Here is a 20,893-nt window from a genome sequence, read left to right on the forward strand (position 1 = left end):
ATGGGGAACAATGGCAGAAGTATACAGGCTGAGCCCACTTACACCAGACAGACTGCATGCTTACCCGTGTAGCTTGCTGTGCATGCAATGAGTATTTCTAGTGGTCAGCGGTAGCATGCCAGTATTTTTACACAAGAAAAGCACTACCAGTATAAACGTGGCCTAACTTGTGAACATAACCATCCACTCGAATGCACAGCCACTCCACTAATGGAAGATGCAGGATAACTTGTCTTTGCAAGATACTGTTTAAACATCTACTGTCACAGGTGCTACCAACAAGTTGGGAAAGTAAGACATTCAGTAAGTTAGAAATGCAGTCTCTCCTTCCCCATCTCTCACTTATAGGCTGCTTAGTTTCCAAAAGTGCCTGTTCTCATCTCATTTAAAACAAAACCAGGAATTATACTGTTGATGTTCCACCTGTTTCCAAACTGATATTCCTCCATGACATTCATCCATGTTATATTACAAATGACTGTACATTTTGGATAATCACAATATTTAGACATCACGCTATTATTAGACCTGCAAAAGATCTACTGTATTTCAGTCTGTTTTTGAAAAGTTACCAATATTTCAAACAAAAAAATAAGCAAATCTGACAGCCAGGCCAGCATAAGTATTTAACATAGACCAAGGCTTGGCAACAAAATGAAAGGCTACGATCTTCAGCCTTATATTATGCCCCCTTACTTCCTGCAAGCGTCTAGCCCATTACTATAGATAGAGTCTTCCCACCAATTCACACTCCTATAGCTAGAATTCAGGCATCACGTTATACAGCTAACCTGAGAACCATAACACATTCACTATTACTGCATATAGAAAGAAGATCCAGGAGTGCAAGGGTTCTTGCTAATCTGCAATGAAAATACAAGGCTTGAGTCACCCAGAACAAGCTCATCAAAACCTGCACCCCGTATCCAGCGTATTTTAGGATGCTTAAAAGAGATAAATTGTTTAGGCTTTTCTGGTTATTATTACAGGTATGCAAACATTATTTCTAAAAAATATTTAACACCAGAAGCTGTCACATATTTATGCTTTTCAAGTGGGCATCACAAGATTTAAGGCCATCCCTGCATCAACAGATTAAATTTAACGCTGCACTACACAAACTACGGACAGCCATATGCCCCATGTATCCTTCCAAACATCACACGCAACAACTCAAGCAGCCGAGCCAGCCAGCCAGGAATCTGACCCAAAAGAGGCCCACAGCCCTTGTACGCTCAAGGTCAAAGCAGGACGGCTCTGGCAGCCCAACGCCGAGCTTGTTCCCAGATGGGAAGAGGCCCCCTGAGGAAGCCCCTCCACGAAGGGCGAAACCAGGCTCCACCAGCAGCGCCCACAGCAGGTGCCGGGGGGGGGGAAGACTGCAGCCTCGAAACCCACCCGGGTCCGCTTTGCGCTACGGGGGACAGCACCGAGGAGCGGAGTGCAGACCACGGAGGGCAGTCGGGCGAGCCAAGTGCCACAGGTTAATTGATGCAGAGCAATTAACACGCTAACCGCTCTCCCCAGGCTCCTCGGCGCCTGCCTCCCGCCCCCAGGCCAGCTCGGACCCAGCCCGGCCCTCGCCCTCCCCGACAGTGCCCGCGGCCCGGCACGGGGAGAGGAGAGGAGAGGAGAGGAGAGGGCCGGCTCGGCTCCAGGGGCGGACCCCGCTCGGCTGCGGCGCCCTCCCCAACACAGGCGCGGCGACAGGGAGGGAGGCAGGGAGCGGCGGCCGCCGGGCCCTGCAGCCTACCCGCGCCGGGAGGGGGGGGAGGGGGAGGAGGGGGAGGAGGAGGGAGAGGAGGGGGCGCCGGGGCGAGCGCCGTTACCTGAGCGACCCGAGCCGGAAGAGCCCGACCGCCACCAGCAGCCCCGCGCCGCCCTGACAGCTCCCGGCATGCACTGCGGCGCGCCTCCACCTCCCTAACCCCCCACCACCACTAACGCCCCGCCCCGCCGCACCGCGCCCCCTGGCGGGCCGCGGCCGGAAAGGCGCGCGCAGGCGGGCGGGAGACGGGAGGCGCGCGGCCGCGGAGCCAGGCGCGAGGCGCGGCCGGTGTGTGTGTGGCTGCGTGAGCGCGCAGCGCCCGGCGCGGAACCGCCCTCATTTTGGTGGCGGAAACCAGTGAGTCACGTGTGGGTGGTTTGCGGCGGTTGGTTTTGTCAGCGCTGGCGTGCGCGCGTGCGTAGCGGTGTGTTTACGTACGCACCTGAGCTGGCGCGGGAGTCGCCTGCCCGGTTTTGGTTGCACGTCGTGCGGAGGCAGGGGTGGCTCTGCGGGTGGGCTGTGAGTTTCCGTGAGGGAGCTTCTTGGGCCTCGTCGATGCTGTCGTCATCGTCGTCGTGCCACGTATGGGGGAAACGTGCAAGTGGGCACATATGCACTGATGGAAATAAACATAAGGGGTATATGTACATGTATTTTGCCTAATCTTTACATAGTTCACCAAATACAGTGCAGGTAAAAATGGGTGGTACTTTAGAAAATATTATTGATTATGTTAGTAGTAGTTGTATCTAGAATTTTCTAAAATTTGTTGTGATTAGTACGCTTGAGTCCTTATTACACAGCAAGGTGTGTGGGGCGCCCACATGGACGATACTGGAAGGAATTTTTGACTGCAAGAGCGATTTTCAAGCGACCAGCTCCACAGTATGAAGGGTGCAGTTCTTCGACTGCAGTCTGTTAGTTTCAAAGTCATCATTACAGTTCTCAAATTTAAGCAGGCTTCATAATAGCAAACAGTTATTATGGTTATAAATGACTTAAGTAACTGCAAAAAAAAAAAGTGCATTCAGCTTATATAATAAATCTTTTAGACTTTGTCTGTAGACAAGTAAATATTTCTAAAATATTGCCAGGGGAAAATCTCATAATATTTATAAGTCTTCTACTTGATGACTTATGTCATCAGCCAACATTTTATGAAGTCTAATTTTATTCTCCAGACTTGGGATAATAATAAAGAGGAAATGCGAGTCCCTTTTCTCATTAAACTATTCCAGGATTCAGTAGATGAGAAGCAGTTACTTTTTGGAAAGCCAACGATTCCCACTGGTTTTCTGAGGCATTGAGTATGACTCTACAGGTCGTGTATTTCCAATTAAAACGGTGCATTTACATTTATTTTTCTTACAAGATACTTACAAATGCATTTGAGATTTAATTCTTAACTAGGGTTGGTGGTGCTCTTGGAGCTATTTAAAAGTGGTGATCTTCACAGAGCTGATGGGACTTTCGATAACTAACTACATGCCTTCACATGCTCCCGCACTGTAAAGCGGACAGATTTCTAAGCTTCCCTTTTGCTGAATTTAGTAGTGGCAGTTACAACTCAGAGCTCTCAAACAGTTCTATGAAATTGTCTCATCAACTTTATGTGTGGTGGCAATCAAAAAAGCCCCACAAAAAGTTGTACGTTATGGGGAAGAATATTGAGAACAAGACAGAGGGAGCTGTTTGGCCGCTACGTAAAACGCTGGTGCAGCCTCAGATTGATGACTGCGTCGGTCGGTTCTTGTCTTCACAGCTCAAGGAGGATGTAGAGGAGTTAGGGAAGGCGCAGAGGAGAGATGGCGCCGCTGCCTTGCAGCGAGAGCAGTAGTGGCTGGGACTGTTCGACATGGAGAGAGAAGGCAGGGGAGAGGATTGATCAAGATTTACAAAATTATGAAAGATACGAAGTTCTTAACCAAATCCCACAGTATGAGAATGAGGAGGCACCTCATGAAAACAGCGGAAGATCATTTTTGAGACATGCAAAGAAAATGCTTTTCTGCAAAGCAGGTTGTGAACTTCAATGTGTTGCCACCAGAGGTTGGGGACTCGGACACTGTCCGTAGGTTCAAGGAGGCATTATTCCTATTGATGGCAAACACCTCCGTAAGTGGACACTGAAGGAAATAGGCAGGGATGTACCCTCCAGCGTCCCTAATACAATGAGAGATGCAGGGGAAGTACCCGGAAGTGGCCACACTAAGGAGTTCTTCCTAAATAGTTTCTCCTTTTGTTACAGTCAAAATACTGGGCTAGATGCACCACTGATGCTAGGTGCACTCACTCTGTAGGACATTTACCTTCATTTCTGTGTAATTATTTCACTGCAGAAATGGTGAGAAACCTATAATAGACAATTTTGAATAAATGAAGCTCACACCCTGTGAATACTTAAGATTATTCATAACTTCGTAGCCTTGTGTAAGCCTTTGTAAAGTCAGGGCCCAAGGCCCTTTTACTAATTCTAGGAGTTGATTCTCCTATAATTACGTGGATTTTATGTTTGACGTGTGACCTACTTGCTCAGAACAATTTAACCTGTAATATGTACATTGGTTTGTGAAATAATTGGAAATGAAAGCCACCATGTGGACTAAATATTTTTCTTCCTTAAAAAAGGAAGCAAACAACAACAACAAAATCCCAAAACACCACCCTCAGAACAGCATGTAGAGAGTATAGTCTGCGTCTTAGAATACTTGAATAAATTAATGCTTTGTAAAAAAAAAATACTTGGTTGAGACAGTTTAGCTGACTATTGTCTGCCATATTTTTCCCACAAAATCTAACCTTACTCTACTTCTTTGAGACTCTCCTAAGACATCTGTTTGGTATCACCAACTCCAAGGACTAAGATTACTTCAAAGTAATCATGTCTTAGATAGTAAATTGCTATAAAATTAACGAGTGCAAGTCTGCCTTTTTGTTTGAAGCTTTGCAGATCATGTTTTCAAATAACTCTCTGCAATCGCAGAAGGACTTGTGACTTTCATGGAGAGTAAACACTTAACATTGGAAAAGACTTTTTTTTTTCCAAAGCAAAAGCTTTTTTCCTTGGTGTCGTCGAATACAGACCATCAACAGCCTCTTACATCCTGTGAGGGCAGCATGCTGGATGAAGCGTGCAGTGGTGACACTGCTCGTGAGTTAAGGGACAGTCACATAGGGGTGTCTCTTGAAAAAAGACGTCATGAGAGGCAGTAGGAAGCCTCACCCCAGAGCAGCAGATGCCTGTGCCAAGGGTCCGTTTGGTATGAGGGCAATGTGACAGCATTCAAGAGCTGGGTGAACGTGGGTTGGGAGGAATTCGGGCAGGCTTGTCATGTTGCAAGAAAGGGTGGAGAGGGGGCTGTTCACAAGGCGGGGGGGTGGATGGTGGTGCAGTGACACGCCACAGGACACAGTCCCCAGCACTGACTGGGGAGCCTGCCCCCGGCTCAGCAGAGGCCTCTGCTCAGACAGAGCTTTGCAGGCATGGTGGGTTGACCCCAGCCAGCTGTTAGCTCACTGCTCTGCGGGGGGAGAACCAGAAGAGCAAAAGCAAGAAAAGTTGTGGGTCAAGATAATGATGGTTTAGTAAGTGAAGGAAAGAGGAAAAAAAATGCCATACAAAGACAATAGCTCACCACCTCCCACAAGCAGATCGCTGATGCCCAGCCAGTCTCCGAGCAATGGCTACTTTGGAAAGACTACACCCCCAGTCTTTATTGCTGAGCATGACATTATGTGCTATGGAATATCTCTCCGGTCAAGTCGAGTCAGCTGTCCTACCTCTCCCCTGCCCCAGCCTCTTCCCTACCTCCAGCCTCCTTGCTGGGGGGAGCAGAGTGAGACACTGAGAAGGCCTTGACACTGTGCAAACACTGTTCAGCAATAGCTAAAACATTGGTGTGTTATCAACACCATATAGTCACAAATCCTAAGCACAGCATCATATGGGCTGCTGTGAGGAAACTCCGTCCCAGCCAGACCTAGTACGGGGGGCTGCAGCTTCAGAGGCCTGGGGCTGCAGGGACCACCCTGCAGAGGTGGTGCCCTTGCTTGCTGGATGTGTGCAGTGGTGAGGAGTCATTGCCAATCTAAGGAGCTTGAGGAGGGGTCCAGCAGAGTGTGCTGTACCAGGGAAGATGAAAAAGAGTTTGACAGGGTCTTCCCAGAGACCCTGCGGAAGTGAGAGCCCAAACTACACAGGAGGGGCAGCTAGAGATTGTGGTCGGGTGTAGGGAAATGGAGGGTTTCCCATGATGGGGAAGGCTGGAAGCTTGTGACTTCTAGCAACAGGAGGACAGCTCCTCCTCCACCTGCAGATCTGCAACTGGAGTATAGGCTCCATGCTCTGGTAGCAGATGATGGGGAGAAAGGCTTACCTGGGAAAGCACCACAGTTGGCCAGGCCTGAACCACACAGCAGCACCTCCAGGAGAAAGTGGTGGATGAGAGCAGTGGGTGACTCCGTGCTGTGAGGGATGGAGGACCCCATCTGCCAACCTGACTCGCTGTCTGGCTTTTTTGCTTGCTGGGGGCTTGGATCCGACATGCTGCAAGGACACTGCCGAGGCTTGCCCTTCCCTCAGCCTACTACCCCCAACTGCTTATCCACGTGAGCACCAATAATACTGCCCTCTCTGTGAAGCAGCATCTTGGGTATGTGCTCTTGTATGGGCTGGGCAATGGGCTGGGTCAGAGCTTGTATGTCAGGATCAGAAGAGAAGCCAGTGAGGGTGACACCTTGGTGGGAGCGTGTTACAGACCACCTGATCAGGTTAAGGAAGTGGATGAAGTCTTTTGATACAACCCAAGGAAGTCACAAAGCCTGGTTATCATGGGGGACTGCTGCCCCTGGGAAGGACGAGCCCTGGGCACCAGTAGAGACCAGGAGTGCCCGGCTGTGGAGCAGCTCTGTGGGGAAGGCCCTGGGGCCCTGGTGGGCAGTGAGCTGAGCTGGCCCTGGCAGCAACGAGGGCCAACAGCATCCTGGAGCAGAGCCCGTAGATCAAGGAGACTTGGCATTTGATAGACTCCCCATTACTTGGCACTTGATAGACCACATCTAGGAGACAGTGTCCAGTCTTCCCCCCCATGCCCCTTGCAGGGAAGGTGTCCGTAAACAGGACCAAGTTTGTTGGATGCCACCCAGGATGGCTGGGGCTGGAGCACTGTGAGGTGAGATGGCTTCGGGGGAGACACCCAGGCGCAGCCCCCAGTGCCTGTGGGGAGGTGCCTGAGAAGATGGGCCCGGGCTCCTCACAGCGGTGGTGTGGCAGGAGGACAGGAGATGACAGGCAGATGTTGACACACAAGAGCATCAGGCTGGGCATAAGAAAACCCCTCGAGGCCAGCCGAGCCCCGGAGCGGCTGCCCGGGCAGATTGTGCAGGTCTCGACCTCGAGGCTTCACGACCCGACGGGACCCAGCCCTGGGCACCCAGGCCCGACCCCACAGCCGACCGCGGGGCGAGCAGGGGGTGGGCGGCAGCCACCCCGGGCCGCCTTCCCGCCGCTGACGCCCGGGGCGTCGCGGGCGCCGCCGGCGCCGAGCTGTAGGCGGCGCTGTGGCGGGCGGCCGCACACCCGCACCCCGCCTGCGCCGGCCGGCCGGCGGAAGAGCCGTCGCTTCCTGCGTGGGCCGCCGGAGGTGTTCCCCTGCCGGCATGGCGGGAGGGTTTCTGCTGGAGATCAGGCGGGGGACGCAGAGCGCGTTGCTGATTATCCGGTAGTGCGGGGGCGCTGCCTGACTGCCGCCGCTCGGGCCGTGCGGAGAGGCCGGTGCCGGCGGGGGAGGCGCAGGGCGCGGCGCTGGGGCGGCGGGTCTGGCTTTTAGCGTCCTTAGCCTTAAAGCGGGGCGCGGGGGAAACCAGGTTATGTCCCGGCGCCTCCCCCTGCCCTTCCCTTCTTGTGCCACTCGGAAAAGCCCGAGTTGCTGTGCAAATAAATGCTTCCCGAGAACGGTGGTTTATTTCTCTCGATTGCTCCTCACCCCCACGGGAGACCCCGGGTTACCGCGTGGGTCCCGCGGCGCGACTCGCGCCGGGGGGGAGCTGCAGGCCGACCCCGGCTCGGTCCACCCAGGCTGCGGGCGAGGCGTCCCGCGCCCCCTGACGCCGCCTTCGCGTCGTGTGTCCACCTGACGCTGAGCTTTTATTGTGTTGCCCGAGCCGCAGCCCGGCTCCGGTGCCGCAGCGCTGAGGTCCTTCTCGCCCGTTTTGGCCTGCGCGCGTAAAGCAGCAGCTCGTCCTTTCGGAGGTAAACCCGTTCCTTTGCGTCCCCAGCGAGGCGGACCGCCCCAGCTCGCCGGTGGATGTTTCGGTGGCCGCGGACCGCCTGGAAGCGAGAAGCGGCGGGAGCTGCGAGGCGGCGGCGCTGCCGGCAGAGGTCAGGCTGGCCCCGTCCTCCTGCCGCGGCCTGCGCCGCCTCCCCGGCGACGGCCTGCACCTGCGCATGCGCCTGCGCTGCCCGCCGCCAAGTGCCGGTAAGGCCGGGGCGAGGCCCGCGCCGCCCGCCCGCTCAACGCTGCCCGGGAGGGGAAAGCTTGGCCCGTTGCTTAAAAAAAGCAGGCTGCTTTGCTTAGGGTTGCCTGAAACCTTACTGTTGTAAGTGGCGTGCAAACAGAGACTTTAAAGTGTAGATTCTGCAGCACACACCAAAAAAAAAAAAAAAAAAAAACCGAACCCACACCGGCTGGAGTTCATGGTTTGCATTGTGCAGATGCTGCTGCTTTTTCTAAAAGGCTCTCTTTAGCTCTGAATTGAGGATTTAAGCAGGAACTGATAAAATTTAATAAAATTGTCAGTTTTTAAAAAAAGTGCAAAAAGTGGTGTAATGAAAGGGAAACACGGTTGCTGAGTAAGTGTTTTGTGTAGGAGTTTGAGAACTGCTCTCAGTTCCTCCCCAGTGCTTTCCCATATTACTTCAAAATTGTTTTCTTTCCCTCCCGTTTCATGTTTAGTAGCTGAAAATGCAGTAATATGATTCATCCAGGCTATCGTACTAAGGTTGTTACCGACCAGTCATTCATAAAGGATTGTGATTTTGTGTTGGGGCTTCCTGTTCTCACAGCCTCAGTTTGCAGAGGTTAATGTTGCAGGTAACATCTGCAGTTACCTTCTTTATTTCCATGATGCTAATTCAGGTCTAGGATGTGATTGCATAAATAGGAAGCATAGTAGTATAGCTGGTGCTTTCTTTCATTCTAGCATCCAAGCTCTGTATCTTTAGATTCATTTACTAGGAAGTGACACAGAAAGATATATTAAATAACACAAAATTGTCATTCGGTGGTTTTAAAGTAGAAATGACCAATAAAGTATGTGATGTACAGTAATGGTTTCAGCACCAGAAACACACTAGAATACTCTGTTGATTTTATGGTATGCTGAGGTTGCTTTTGTACGTTAATCTGTAATTATGCAAGTGCTCTGACAATTCAATTATACAAAAATTATTTAGTGTGTCTTATTAATGAGGCATGCTTCAAAAGATCAAAGATGAAGTTTTTAAAATTTACCTTTGAAAGTCATACCAGTGAAAAACATGTATGTGAACCAGATGGTAATCGACGTATGTATTGGATAACCTTAGTTAGCCTTTAATGTTTTATATTAGTATGCAAAACTAGTTGTCTCTTATATGAAATTCTTGAACCTTTTAAAGTACTTTTCATTTGTGGTTGCAACCTAAATCTTAAATACTGAATGCCAGTGTTGAGAATATACTTTGATTCTTAAGTTTGAGAAAGTGGGCAATGCAAAACATATTTGTACATAGAGCTAGGCTTACAGTTTTACTTTTCTTCCACCTAATGTTATTTGATAATTTGTGGAGGCTTTTATAGCTCCTTTTTAATTTGGAAAAGTTGTCCGAGCTAGCTTTTGTGAGACCATTTTTGCTTTGCTGGCCTGCAGAGGGTATTGTTCACTATCTATTCCTTGAGTGGTACCACAGTGGCAGGTATCTTACCTGCCTGAAAATTTAAAACTAGTGCCCTCCCTCCCCCCCCCGCCCCCGACTATTTTGTGTTACATATTGGGATGTACCCTCATATTGCAGAGACACTGATTAGCAGAAATATCATTACAAAAGAGTGGCATTGAATTTTAATTTATACAATCTATGTAATGATATCAATATCTCAGCTCCCCCTGTGGAGAGGATTTGCGCCTTTAAAATAATTATTCACGTATACAATTCCTACTGAGCAATATGGGGCATGAGGTGGAGATGGCAAGTTTTTCCTAGATCTAAGTACTTGCTTCTACAGGTGAATAAATTAAGGTGTTTAAAATGTCAGCATTGTGCTTGTTTGTTAGATTCTTATCTTTTTTGGTTTGAGGTATTTGGCAGGATCTTTCTGTACAAGTGACTGAAAATTTTACACAATTTTGAAGATCAATATGTCTTCTTCTATCTATAGATTTGGTTTTTACTTTGAGGGAAAGCCTGAAACCCCAGAAGAATTACGTCTTTTACTGTCAATCCTGTGGTGACGTCATAGTAAAAGACCGGTGAGTACTGCAGTGTCTTGTATTTATAGCAATAAATGCAATAGTGATTCATATTCATGTTATTTTGTGTACTTAGAGAGACAACTAAAAGATATTTATTTTGAAATTGACAGATGAGAACACTTTTGAAGCACTACAGATTATTAAAAGCAAAATTACCTGAAACAGTTTTTCACCGTTTATTCATTTACTTCTTGATTTCATTCTGGCTGGAAAGTAGAAATACCTTACAAAAGGAGTTCGGTGCATTGCCGTGGAAGCTGGGAAACCTGGATTCTTTTCCTGCTTGTCTGCTATGCTTTGAGCGAGACGTTTCCTTTTGTAGCTGGACTTCCCTAAAATTTCTGCTTTGAGATCTATGCTTTTTGTTCATACAGAATCTCTTTGCACTCATCATAATAGCTTCTGGTTTTGCTGTACAAACAAAAAGCTGTAACATTTTGGCCTGGAAATACTGCAAATGTGCATAGTTTTCATTGGTTTAAAAAATACTCATAGTCTGTTAGTAGCTGACATCTTTGCTATCTTGAAGGGAATAAAACTGAAAATTTGAGCCTAGACTTCTTTCTTCCTCTGTACTTCAGGGATCCTCTTCAGTTCTGCTCAGTCTCTTGTAAGTTCCCTTCAGTCATCGTGCTGTAGTTATAGAGTGGCTGCTCAGAATGGGGATGTTGACCACAGCTCCCTTTTATCTGTTAAGCAAAGCCAACCTCCACATAGTTCAGGGATGCTGAATTTGGGAAACACCGGAGTTGTTTCTTAGCTGTGTGACTCGGCCTTATTTCTGTTCCTTACAAAGTCTGCAGAGTGAATGAGAATTTTAATAAAAAGCTGCTGCGTTTTCTGGCTTTTCTGATGAACAATTTTGACAGCTTCAGCTGGATATATAAGAATTGTTAGAGATGCACTTGCAGCCTTTTATGATCTGTGTCACTCCTAATACTCAAAATGGTAATACAAATGTGGTATATTCTGTAAACTCCTGTTACTTTCTTGTCATACATATAGATTTATGGCTGGCTTGAATGTAACTGGATGAGGATTTCCTGGCTTTCTCTTCTGAAATGTCTCATTAGAAAGTTTAGTAATAACTCTTATTTTGATACATTTGTAGAGTAATGAATCTTCTAATTTCTAGTCAGTAACATTTGCTTTCAAAAGAGACTGCACTTTTTTATTTTTGTCTCTGAGTGGGCATTTTCCTGAATTTCAGCGCATCAAATTCATATGCATGGAGTTTACATCTGTTAGTTCTGCATCCTATAACGTGACGCAGTCAGAATTTTTGAGAAAGGAGAAAGAAGGCGTGTTCATAGCTCTTTGCTTGGCATTTCTCCTTGCAGGGAACCTCTGAGCCCCTCAAATGTTATCACTAAAAAAATATTAAGACAAGGGTAGAAGAGTGGAGCTGCCAGTGTATCCAACACCTTCTGTTCCAGCACTTCCAAAAGGAAGACAGTAGTGTAGTCAGTACTTTCAGCTACAGAATTCGTGTGTTGGTCTCTCCAGGGAGAGTGAGTATGACAATGGCAGCACAGGCGGTGGGATCGAAGGGAAGTTACAGAACTGTGTGAGGGGAAACTTATTAAAGTGTGAATTACTAGGAAAGGGTCTGTAATAAGAAAAACCTGAGATCTAGAAAATGATACCTTTGAGAATAAATTGAAATAAATGGGATTTAATTTAGATAAGGCTGTGGAGAAGACGTAAGACTCTTCCAATATGTAGGAAGTTGCTGCAAAGAAGGTGGCAGTAGTCTTCAGTTGAAGGAAGAGGAATTTAGGTTAAAATGAAAAAAAAACCCCAAACCTATTCTAAAGCTTATTTTTTACTGTTAGAGACTGAATAGGAAGCCGTCATTTTAAAGACTAGATTAGAGAAATATGTTAGGAATGGTTTAAATGTAAGTGATCCTTCCTTGATGCAAGAAAATAGACTCTACATTTTCTGAAATCCCCTGGCTTAGTCTGTTTCCTTCCATGAATCTGATAGCTCTTCAGAGGTTAGGGTTATGCTCTCTGATTCTTCTCCATTACCCTCACATTACTCACATTAGAGGAAGTGATTAGATTTTTTTTTTTCTGCCATGCTTTAAGAGCTGCAAGATACAAGAGCTGTACTGTCACGGGCAAAACAGACTCGACTTGGGAAAAAAATTAATTTATTACCAATCAAATCAGAGTAGGGTAAAGAGAAATAAAAACTAAATCTTAAAACACCTTCCCCCCACCCCTCCCTTCTTCCCGGGCTTAACTTTACTCCCAATTTTCTCTACCTCCTCGCCCCGAGTGGTGCAGGGGGATGGGGAATGGGGGTTGCGGTCAGTTCATCACACATTGTTTCTGCCACTCCTCCCTCCTCAGGGGGAGGACTCCTCACACTCTTCCCCTGCTCCAGCGTGGGGTCCCTCCCACGGGACACAGTCCTCCACGAAATCCTCCAACCTGAGTCCTTCCCACGGGCTGCAGTTCTTCACAAACTGCTCCAGCGTGGGTCCCTTCCACGGGGTGCAGTCCTTCAGGAACAGACTGCTCCAGTGTGGGTCCCCTGCGGGGTCACAGGTCCTGCCAGGAGCCTGCTCCAGCGTGGGCTCCTCTCTCCATGGGTCCACCAGTCCTGCCAGGAGCCTGCTCCAGTGCAGGCTTCCCATGGAGTGTCATGGTTTAACCCCAGCCAGCAACCAAGCACCACACAGCTGCTTGCTCACTCCCCCTTGGTGGGATAGGGGAGAGAATCAGAAGAGTAAAAGTGAGAAAACTTGTGGGTTGAGATAAAGACAGTTTAATAGGTAAAGCAAAAGCCGCACGTACAAGCAAAGCAAAACAAGGAATTCATTCAGCACTTCCCATCGGCAGGCAGGTGTTCAGCCTTCTCCAGGAAAGCAGGGCTCCATCATGCATAATGGTTACTTGGGAAGACAAAATGCCATAACTCCGAATGTTCCCCCCTCTTCCTTCTCCTTCCCTCAGCTCTATATGCTGAGTGTGATGTCCTATGGTATGGAATATCCCTTTGGTCAGTTGGGGTTAGCTGTCCCAGCTGTGTCCCCTCCCAGCTACCCCCAGCCTACTCGCTGGTGGGGTGGTGTGAGGAGCAGAAAAGACCTTGACTCTGTGTGAGCACTGCCCAGCAATAATGAAAACATCCCTGTATTATCAACGCTATTTCCAGCACAAATCCAAAACATAGCCCTATACTAGGTACTATGAAGAGAATTAACTCTATCCCAGCCAAAATGAGCACACAGGGTCACAGCCTCCTTCGGGCGCATCCACCTGCTCTGGCGTGGGGTCCTCCACAGGGTGCAGTCCTTCAGGAACAGACTGCTCCAGCATGGATCCCCCACAGGGTCACAAGTCCTGCCAGCAAACCTGCTCCAGCGTGGGCTCCTCTCTCCACGGGGCCACAGGTCCTGCCAGGAGCCTGCTCCAGCACAGGCTTCCCACGGGGTCACAGCGTCCTTCGGGCATCCACCTGCTCCGGCGTGGGGTCCTCCACGGGCTGCAGGTGGATATCTGCTCCACCGTGGACCTCCATGGGCTGCAGGGGGACAGCCTGCCTCACCATGGTCTTCCCACGGGCTGCAGGGGAATCTCTGCTCCGGCGCCTGGAGCACCTCCTCCCCCTCCTTCTTCACTGACCTTGGTGTCTGCAGAGTTGTTTCTCTCACATCTTCTCACTCCTCTCTCCAGCTGTGGTCACGCAGGTTTTTTTTCCCTTTCTTAAATGTGTTATCCCAGAGGCGCTACCACTGTCGCTGACTGGCTCGGCCTTGGCCAGCGACGGGTCCATCTTGGAGCTGGCTGGCATGGGCTCCATTGGACATAAGGGAAGCTTCTGGCGTCTTCTCACAGAAGCCACCCCTGTAGCCCCCCCCCACTACCAAAACCTTGCCACACAAACCCAGTACAGGACTGAATGTTGTGAAAAAGAAATTTCATAAATTGACTATTAAGCAATAAACCTTTCCCTTAGTCCAAACATTAAGAATTTGTACTACATAAGTATTCTGTTGAAAAACTGATGGGAGGGGAAATCTTCTAATTACACTTTTCCTACATAAATAGCTTTAAGCATGACAATTAACTGTCAAGCTGGGCTGTCCATGATTTTTTAGTAAGTAAATAAGGAAGACTGCTGTTAAAGAAATTCAGTTGGATCTTTTTTCTTTCTTTTTTTCTCTGATGGAACAGAAGAGTTACATGTTTAAAAGTCTAAAGTCCATTTTACTTCCAGTTTTTGGAATTTTCAATCGATAGGATGATATATTACTGGGTTCTTGGATATTAGTTAATAATGGTGCTAGAGATTATTTTTCTTAATCCAGTCTTATAAGGATCTCTATGGTCAAATACTTACCTTAGCATGGTAGCCCACCTAAGAATTACATCCTTGTGGCAGGACTCTTTTAGACTAGTGCCTAACTTCTGGGTTTTTAAACTTAAGTTAATTACCTAGGCTTCCTCTGTTTGGAGACAGAGAACTATCTCCAGAAGGAGATTCAGCCTGACTATATTAGACATTTTCAGAAGGAGAAAGTTTCTCTTAAAGGTCCCAACCTAAGAATTGTTTGTTGCGCTCTGACTGTGAAGGCAGCCTAGGTGGCTATCTTAAAGTAGAAACTCAGTTGTTATTAGGAGCAAGTTTGGGGAGATAAGTCCCCCTGTTAGCTAGATTTTATCACTGTATTTAGCAGCCTCAAGTTAGTCAGCACCCAGTAGACTTCAGGTTTCTTTTTTTTTGTTTTTCTGGAAAGCTACATTTTTATTAGTGTTAGATTTTTCCAGTTCTAGTGATCCAGAATATTGCTTACCACCTATGAATGGTAAGAACCTAAAATATAGTGGAAATACTATATTTTCTGTATAGCTCAAAGTTAGGAGGAGTCTGTTTAGGAAATTCCTACTGGTTGGAGCAACTGCTTTTGTTGGGCAAGAATTCAAGATCTTGATGCTCTAGACTGTGAGGGTAAAGAAAGTGTAATGTAATGAAACTGGACTGCATTACTCTGCAGGTTAAGGTAATCTCTGTCTTTTTTCTCCCTTGTATGTAACACTTGAAAAAACATTGCTGAACAATACCAGCTTTTTGTTGCTGTAGTGTGAAGAGCAATACATAGGAATGAAGACTTCTTTTTTTCAGTGTGAGTCCAGGCATTGGAACTAATTGTACAAGGCTGACGAATAATCAGTCACTAGGCCAACACCAGAATTCAGGTCCCACCATGGCAAAATTGTATCTCGGGCAATATATAAGACCACAGAGAGTGAAGACAGTGATGGGTAGTGCCGAGAGGTGATCTTATTTAGTTATGGTAAAGCTGGGTCAGAGAACGAGTTATTGCAACTTTCATCTGCAGGTGGGGCAAGCACAGTTTAGAATGTACTGTTGATCTAGAAAGAAGGAGTTTTTTATAAAAGATTTTACTTTCACCCACCCGACAATACAAAAGACACAAGAAACTACAATGGGAAGAACTGGCATCTTCAGAAAAGAATAGTCTGTGAACTGCAAGAAAGGCAGGGTGTCTAACTGTTGGCTTAGCAGCTGTGTATTTGCGAAGTAGCACCATAAGCAAAGTTGTATTTGTAAGTTTTAAGTAAGGAGTAGAATCAAGAAACTCTATGTAAAGGTTTCAGGCAACAGCAGAAGAAGTAAGGGAACAAAAGGAAAGCATTCAAGGAAACGAGGCGGAGAGCAGAAAGCGCAGCACTGCAACAAACAGTACATCTAGAAAACTGTTGGAGAGGTGCACACTGTTAAAGCCATTGCCCATTGTTTTGGTAAAGGGGCTGAATTTCTTCCCAGTGCAACAGTTTTCTAGAAAATGCAGATTAAATAAAGTGTAAATATGTGGACAGTATCCATCAATACTTCTACATTCTTAAGAAAAACACATGTGGTGGGACCACAGAGTGGCTATAGGAACTGTAGGCAGGAGAGTATTGACCACTCACTCATAATGACCAAGCTGGTATTTATATAGCCACAGGTATATATTCTGGCTTTAAGAGTGTATTTTACAACTTAAAGCAGTGATTCCAAATCTTGGCTTATAAAATCCTCTGGCACTGTGTGTAACCAAAGAAAGTAAGTTAAAAACAACACGGATAACGAAAGCAAATTCTGGTATTGCCTGGAGCAGCCTCCTTGGTCCATACAGCTGCCCAGGAGAAAGGGATTTGGGTTTTTTTGTATGTGACTTCTGAAAGTTGAATCTGAATCTAAATTAAGGTTGCATTATCCTTTTTTTTTTTTTTTTTAAATGAAGATATACTGTGGTATTTTTGTCAGGATTTAGCTTTTTCAAAGTCTGGTATCTGACTTTGAGGGGCTTCAAAGGACATGCTCTCCCTTGCTGTGGCAGCAGTCTATTTCTGTGGTTTTTATATCAACATTTGGTGCAAAGGAACTTTACAAGAAATAATAATAAATATAATTGCAAAATGCCGATTGTTATATTTTTCATGACTGGATAGAACTGTTTTGGTTTTGCCATGTGATTCATTTCAAGAGAGGATTATTCCAAGTTCTGCCTTATAATCATTGGAGATTGACCCTTGGGAAATGCTTCATCACAGCTTGGCAGGAAACACTCAGCCATTGCTTTCTCAGAATTCATCCAAAGAAGGTGGCTTTGACTGAAAGGAGAGTCAAGCACTTCCTTTTGAGAAAATGTCATACTTCCCCTCCTTTTTGTAAGGAGTCTAAGTTCTCTTTCAGTGTCTTAGAAAAGAATATAGTATATTGAAATTTTTTTATCTTCTTCCCTCTTAGGAAATTTCTCAGAGTTCTTCCTCTACCAAGTGAAAACTGGAGTGCTTTAGTTGAAGAGTGGTGTTGTCACCCTAACCCCTTTGCCAGAAGCACTTTGCACCCTCAGCATGATGACTGTTTTCTTGGAGACACTTTTTTTCTGTTGAATTCAGGAAATGAATCACATGTGCCTGAATCTACCATGTGCTGCTCAGAGACTGGACACCGTGCTTCTCAGAGCGGCTCCAACCTGGTAAAGTATTTTGTTTGAATAATTCTTAAGTGAATGTATTTGGACTTTTTTCGTTGTAAAACACTTTTTTGTCACTGGTTTATTTAACTTGTATGTATTACAGAGCTGTTTTGAAGGTCATAGGGAGTTGTTGACATTCAGTTGTACAGAAGCCAGAAAATATTCTGAGCTATGATTTACTTTTTCTAAAGCATACACCATGGTCTTGATATTGACCTAGATATGCAAGAAGAACTTGTTCCTATAAACTGAATTAGAAACTATTGAATTATGTAGTTCTAAACCCAAATATTTCGCCGCAAAAATATCCTGAGTGAAGGACATCAACATTTAGTAAGATAATAACTGTAAGGGGTTAGGTGTTTGTCAAAGGGTAGCGGAGTGAAGAATGAGGAGGAACCTGGAGTAACAATGCTTTTTCTTCTCAAACTATGACTGGATGCATAATCTTAAATATGATCAAAGGAAGATGTGATTTTTTTCTTGCTGTCCTTTTTTTTAGCTTTAGAAATACTTGGAAAAATCAGGATGTGTTTTGGGTTCAGATGTGTCTGTCTTACACTCCTAGAATATAGCAAGGAAACTGAGTTTGTTTGACAGCTCTGTCTAGTGAAAGGGACCTGCCACCCCAGATTATAACTCTTCATGTTGATGTTTCTGAGGTGTTCCAGGAGGGGATATATCCATCAGCTGAGTCTCTAGGAAGAAGGCTATCATATGGCTTAGAAACATCAAAATTTGTTGTTGCACAGGAAAAAAAACATTTGTAGGGATACTGATGTTTCAATGGTGGGATAAAATCCATGAAGAAAGAAAATTCAGTACTTTACTCATCTTGGAAATCTAGCACTTCTATAAAAGTTCAAGCAATAATCTTTTCTTCTGCCAGAAGAAGATCCAGGAACTTAGTTCACCAAAGCCTACATTTCCATAAAGCCTTTTCTGTTAATCTTCTGCATTTCTGTATTTGTGCTGACAAAGGCTGGACCTGCAGATACCATCTTTTCTTTCAATATCATGTATTAAACCTAATTACTGAAATCCTTCTACAATTACAGGAACTGTTGCTGCCTTGGCAACTTGTGTCTGTAACAGCTGATGACTTGCTATGTAGAGATTCTCAACATGAAACTTTTAATCTGTTGAGAAGTAACACCAGAGACCCTGATGCCTGTCTGCTGCTTATCATGATTAGGGATTTGTATTATCCCCAGTTAAATCACTGGGATTCTCGCAGTTCGACGGTTGCTGGTGCAATGCATCCAAGCAAGCCATCTGCTTGGGGAACAGTTCTGTCCTACGGTCCATATCTGCAAGTCTTGCAGCTGTGGTCCCTTTAGTTTCTTGTTCCATTGTTCTTTGAAAAGCAGAATATGGGGAGGGGAAAATAAGAACGGATACCCTGAAAGGATATCAGCATGGGAGAAGCCGATTAATTTGGATTAACTCTGTGGCAGTTGGAGTTATTTCTTCTAAGCATCCTTAGGCTAAGGAGGCTAAGCAGAAGATTCTGAATTTCCAAGAGGACAATGCTTTCTGCCAGAGGTCGCCAAAATGGATTATCTCACATTTCAGTAGTCTCAAAAGAGATCTTAGAACAATGGGAACAAAGATGGGAAGAGGCAGGGTGCATGGAGTTCATATTGCAGCCCAAAGACAGGGGAGCAGTCCGCCCAACACACTTCTTCAATCAATCAAAGAGAATGTTTGCCAGAAAAGGGTTGTTTTTGAGGCAGAAACATGATAAAAGGATGTGGGACAAAGATGTTACTGAGATGTGGGTCAAACCAGGATAACAGTGGAACTTTTGAATGAGGGAGGAGGCCGTTTTCTGTCAGAGGCATACAATAGGAGTTTAGTGTGATGAATTTTCATGTTTGCTTCCTTAAACTTGCATTGAAGTTGAGAATTCTTTCCTTGTTTGTGTCAAATCCCTCTTTCTACATCTTTCACACTTGCAATGAGTTCTCATTTCTGTGTTTGCTTATTTCCAGCATCACTTGGTTGCCAAGCAAATCAGCAAAACTGTAAGATCCAGCAGAAACTGGACTAATAAGGAAAAAAACCCTCATACTGAAACAGAAAATTCTTCCATAATATGAGTAATAGAAAGTTACAGGCAAGATAGATTGCTATTGGCATAAATGTTCTCATTTCAGAGAATATTGTTGCAGTCTGCCCCAGTATGAAAGTTCTTTTTTAATTGCATTGCAGTTCTTTGGAAAGTGTTTGCCTATGACCAAAATAGTAGCAGGAATGTACCAGAGATGCTTAAACAATCTTTTCCAGCCTCCAGTGGGACCAAGACAGCATCCGTCCATTGCAAACATATTTTTCACATCTATTAGTCTTCCAGTGTAACATAGTTTTTAAATGTCACATGGTCTTGCAGCATCCTAATAGTATCTCTTGGGGAAAATATTTTCCCTGACACCGTATCAGGGATCCTTAGGAACAGAAACAGAAAATATTAGGCTGGCGATCCACCTCCATCTGCAGATTGCCAGCAGCTGCAAGTTGTCAAATAGATATATTGATTTAATTAGTATAGCTAAAACTATCACTTTTTCCATTGAAGCATGATACAACGAGTTAGCGACGTTTTTTAGGTACTGTACTGCACAGTTCTCAGCTAGCACCTGTAACTGTAGTCAGAAGAAAACACTCAAGTTGTAGCTTTCAAGGAAGTACTATATATTATATACTTGTACTGTGCAATATTTGTACCAACCTCAAATACTGGTTTTCACAAAACCCTGTCTACTTATCCTTGCTCTTCAAGTTAAGCAAGTAATTTTACTGTGTATGTTCGAGAGGAGTAACAAGGTAGGAATTGGGAAAGGGGATAACTGCGTATATATGAACCAGATGTTTTTTGTGATCTCCATAACAAGGGGGATGTACTTCCAACATAGTTAGCTCTCTGAAGCTTTAACAGAGGCTGTCGGGCTCTCCTTGGGGCTTTTAGTTTGATTCCTGGTTTATGAGGAACAAGCAGGACTTTGTGATCATAAGTTCAGATTTCATGTGGGACGCTTTCTGTTTTTTGTGGAGCTAGAGTGGTCCTTCCTGCTTATTTTATTATTTGCATAGTACAGATCAGAGAACTCTGTTAGGTATTTCCAGCATCAAATCCATCAGTTCTATCTGAGCTATAGCTTTGAGAAAGATGTCCAGTATTGATTTAATACTTCAAATGATGGAAGCTTTATCACATTCCTTGGTAAGCTGTTTCAGTGGTTAATCATCCTGACTCTTTGCTGCCTTCTTATTAAATTAAGCACACTAAGAATTGCAACTCTGTATCTCTTTTTATCTCTAAGATGTATTTATTTTCTAGAAATTATTTTTGTAGCAGTTTTCCGAACCATTTTCCAAATTTTTAACATACTTTATAGGTCCGTTTTTGCAGTGATCATCTAATTCTGAAGATGTTCTATTTTTCTGTTTGTCCGTATCAACTATTCAGTTGTTCATGCATTCAGAGATCATATTTGCCCTTTCTTTTGTAGCATCTCATTAGTAACTCTGGTTTAGTTAGCTACCATCATCTAAATTCTTTTGATTTTTGCTGTCTTCCACTATGTATTCCTTTATTTTGTCATCAC

The 20,893-nt window shown here is 45.4% G+C and overlaps 1 protein-coding gene across 1 annotated transcript in view; it reads left to right on the forward strand.

Annotated features, from left to right (window-relative positions):
* The first annotated feature begins 8,153 nt into the window (after nt 1-8,153).
* UBE3D (ubiquitin protein ligase E3D) overlaps nt 8,154-20,893 on the forward strand; it is a 94,172-nt gene continuing 81,432 nt past the window's right edge. The window contains exons 1-3 of the mRNA XM_050893824.1: nt 8,154-8,244; nt 10,186-10,276; nt 17,054-17,285. Of these exons, the coding sequence (XP_050749781.1) occupies nt 8,214-8,244; nt 10,186-10,276; nt 17,054-17,285 (354 nt within the window). The 5' untranslated portion in view covers nt 8,154-8,213. The remainder of the gene's footprint in view (nt 8,245-10,185; nt 10,277-17,053; nt 17,286-20,893) is intronic.

The sequence above is a fragment of the Gymnogyps californianus genome, chromosome 3 (genome assembly GCF_018139145.2).
Source record: "Gymnogyps californianus isolate 813 chromosome 3, ASM1813914v2, whole genome shotgun sequence".
Taxonomy (NCBI): domain Eukaryota; kingdom Metazoa; phylum Chordata; class Aves; order Accipitriformes; family Cathartidae; genus Gymnogyps; species Gymnogyps californianus.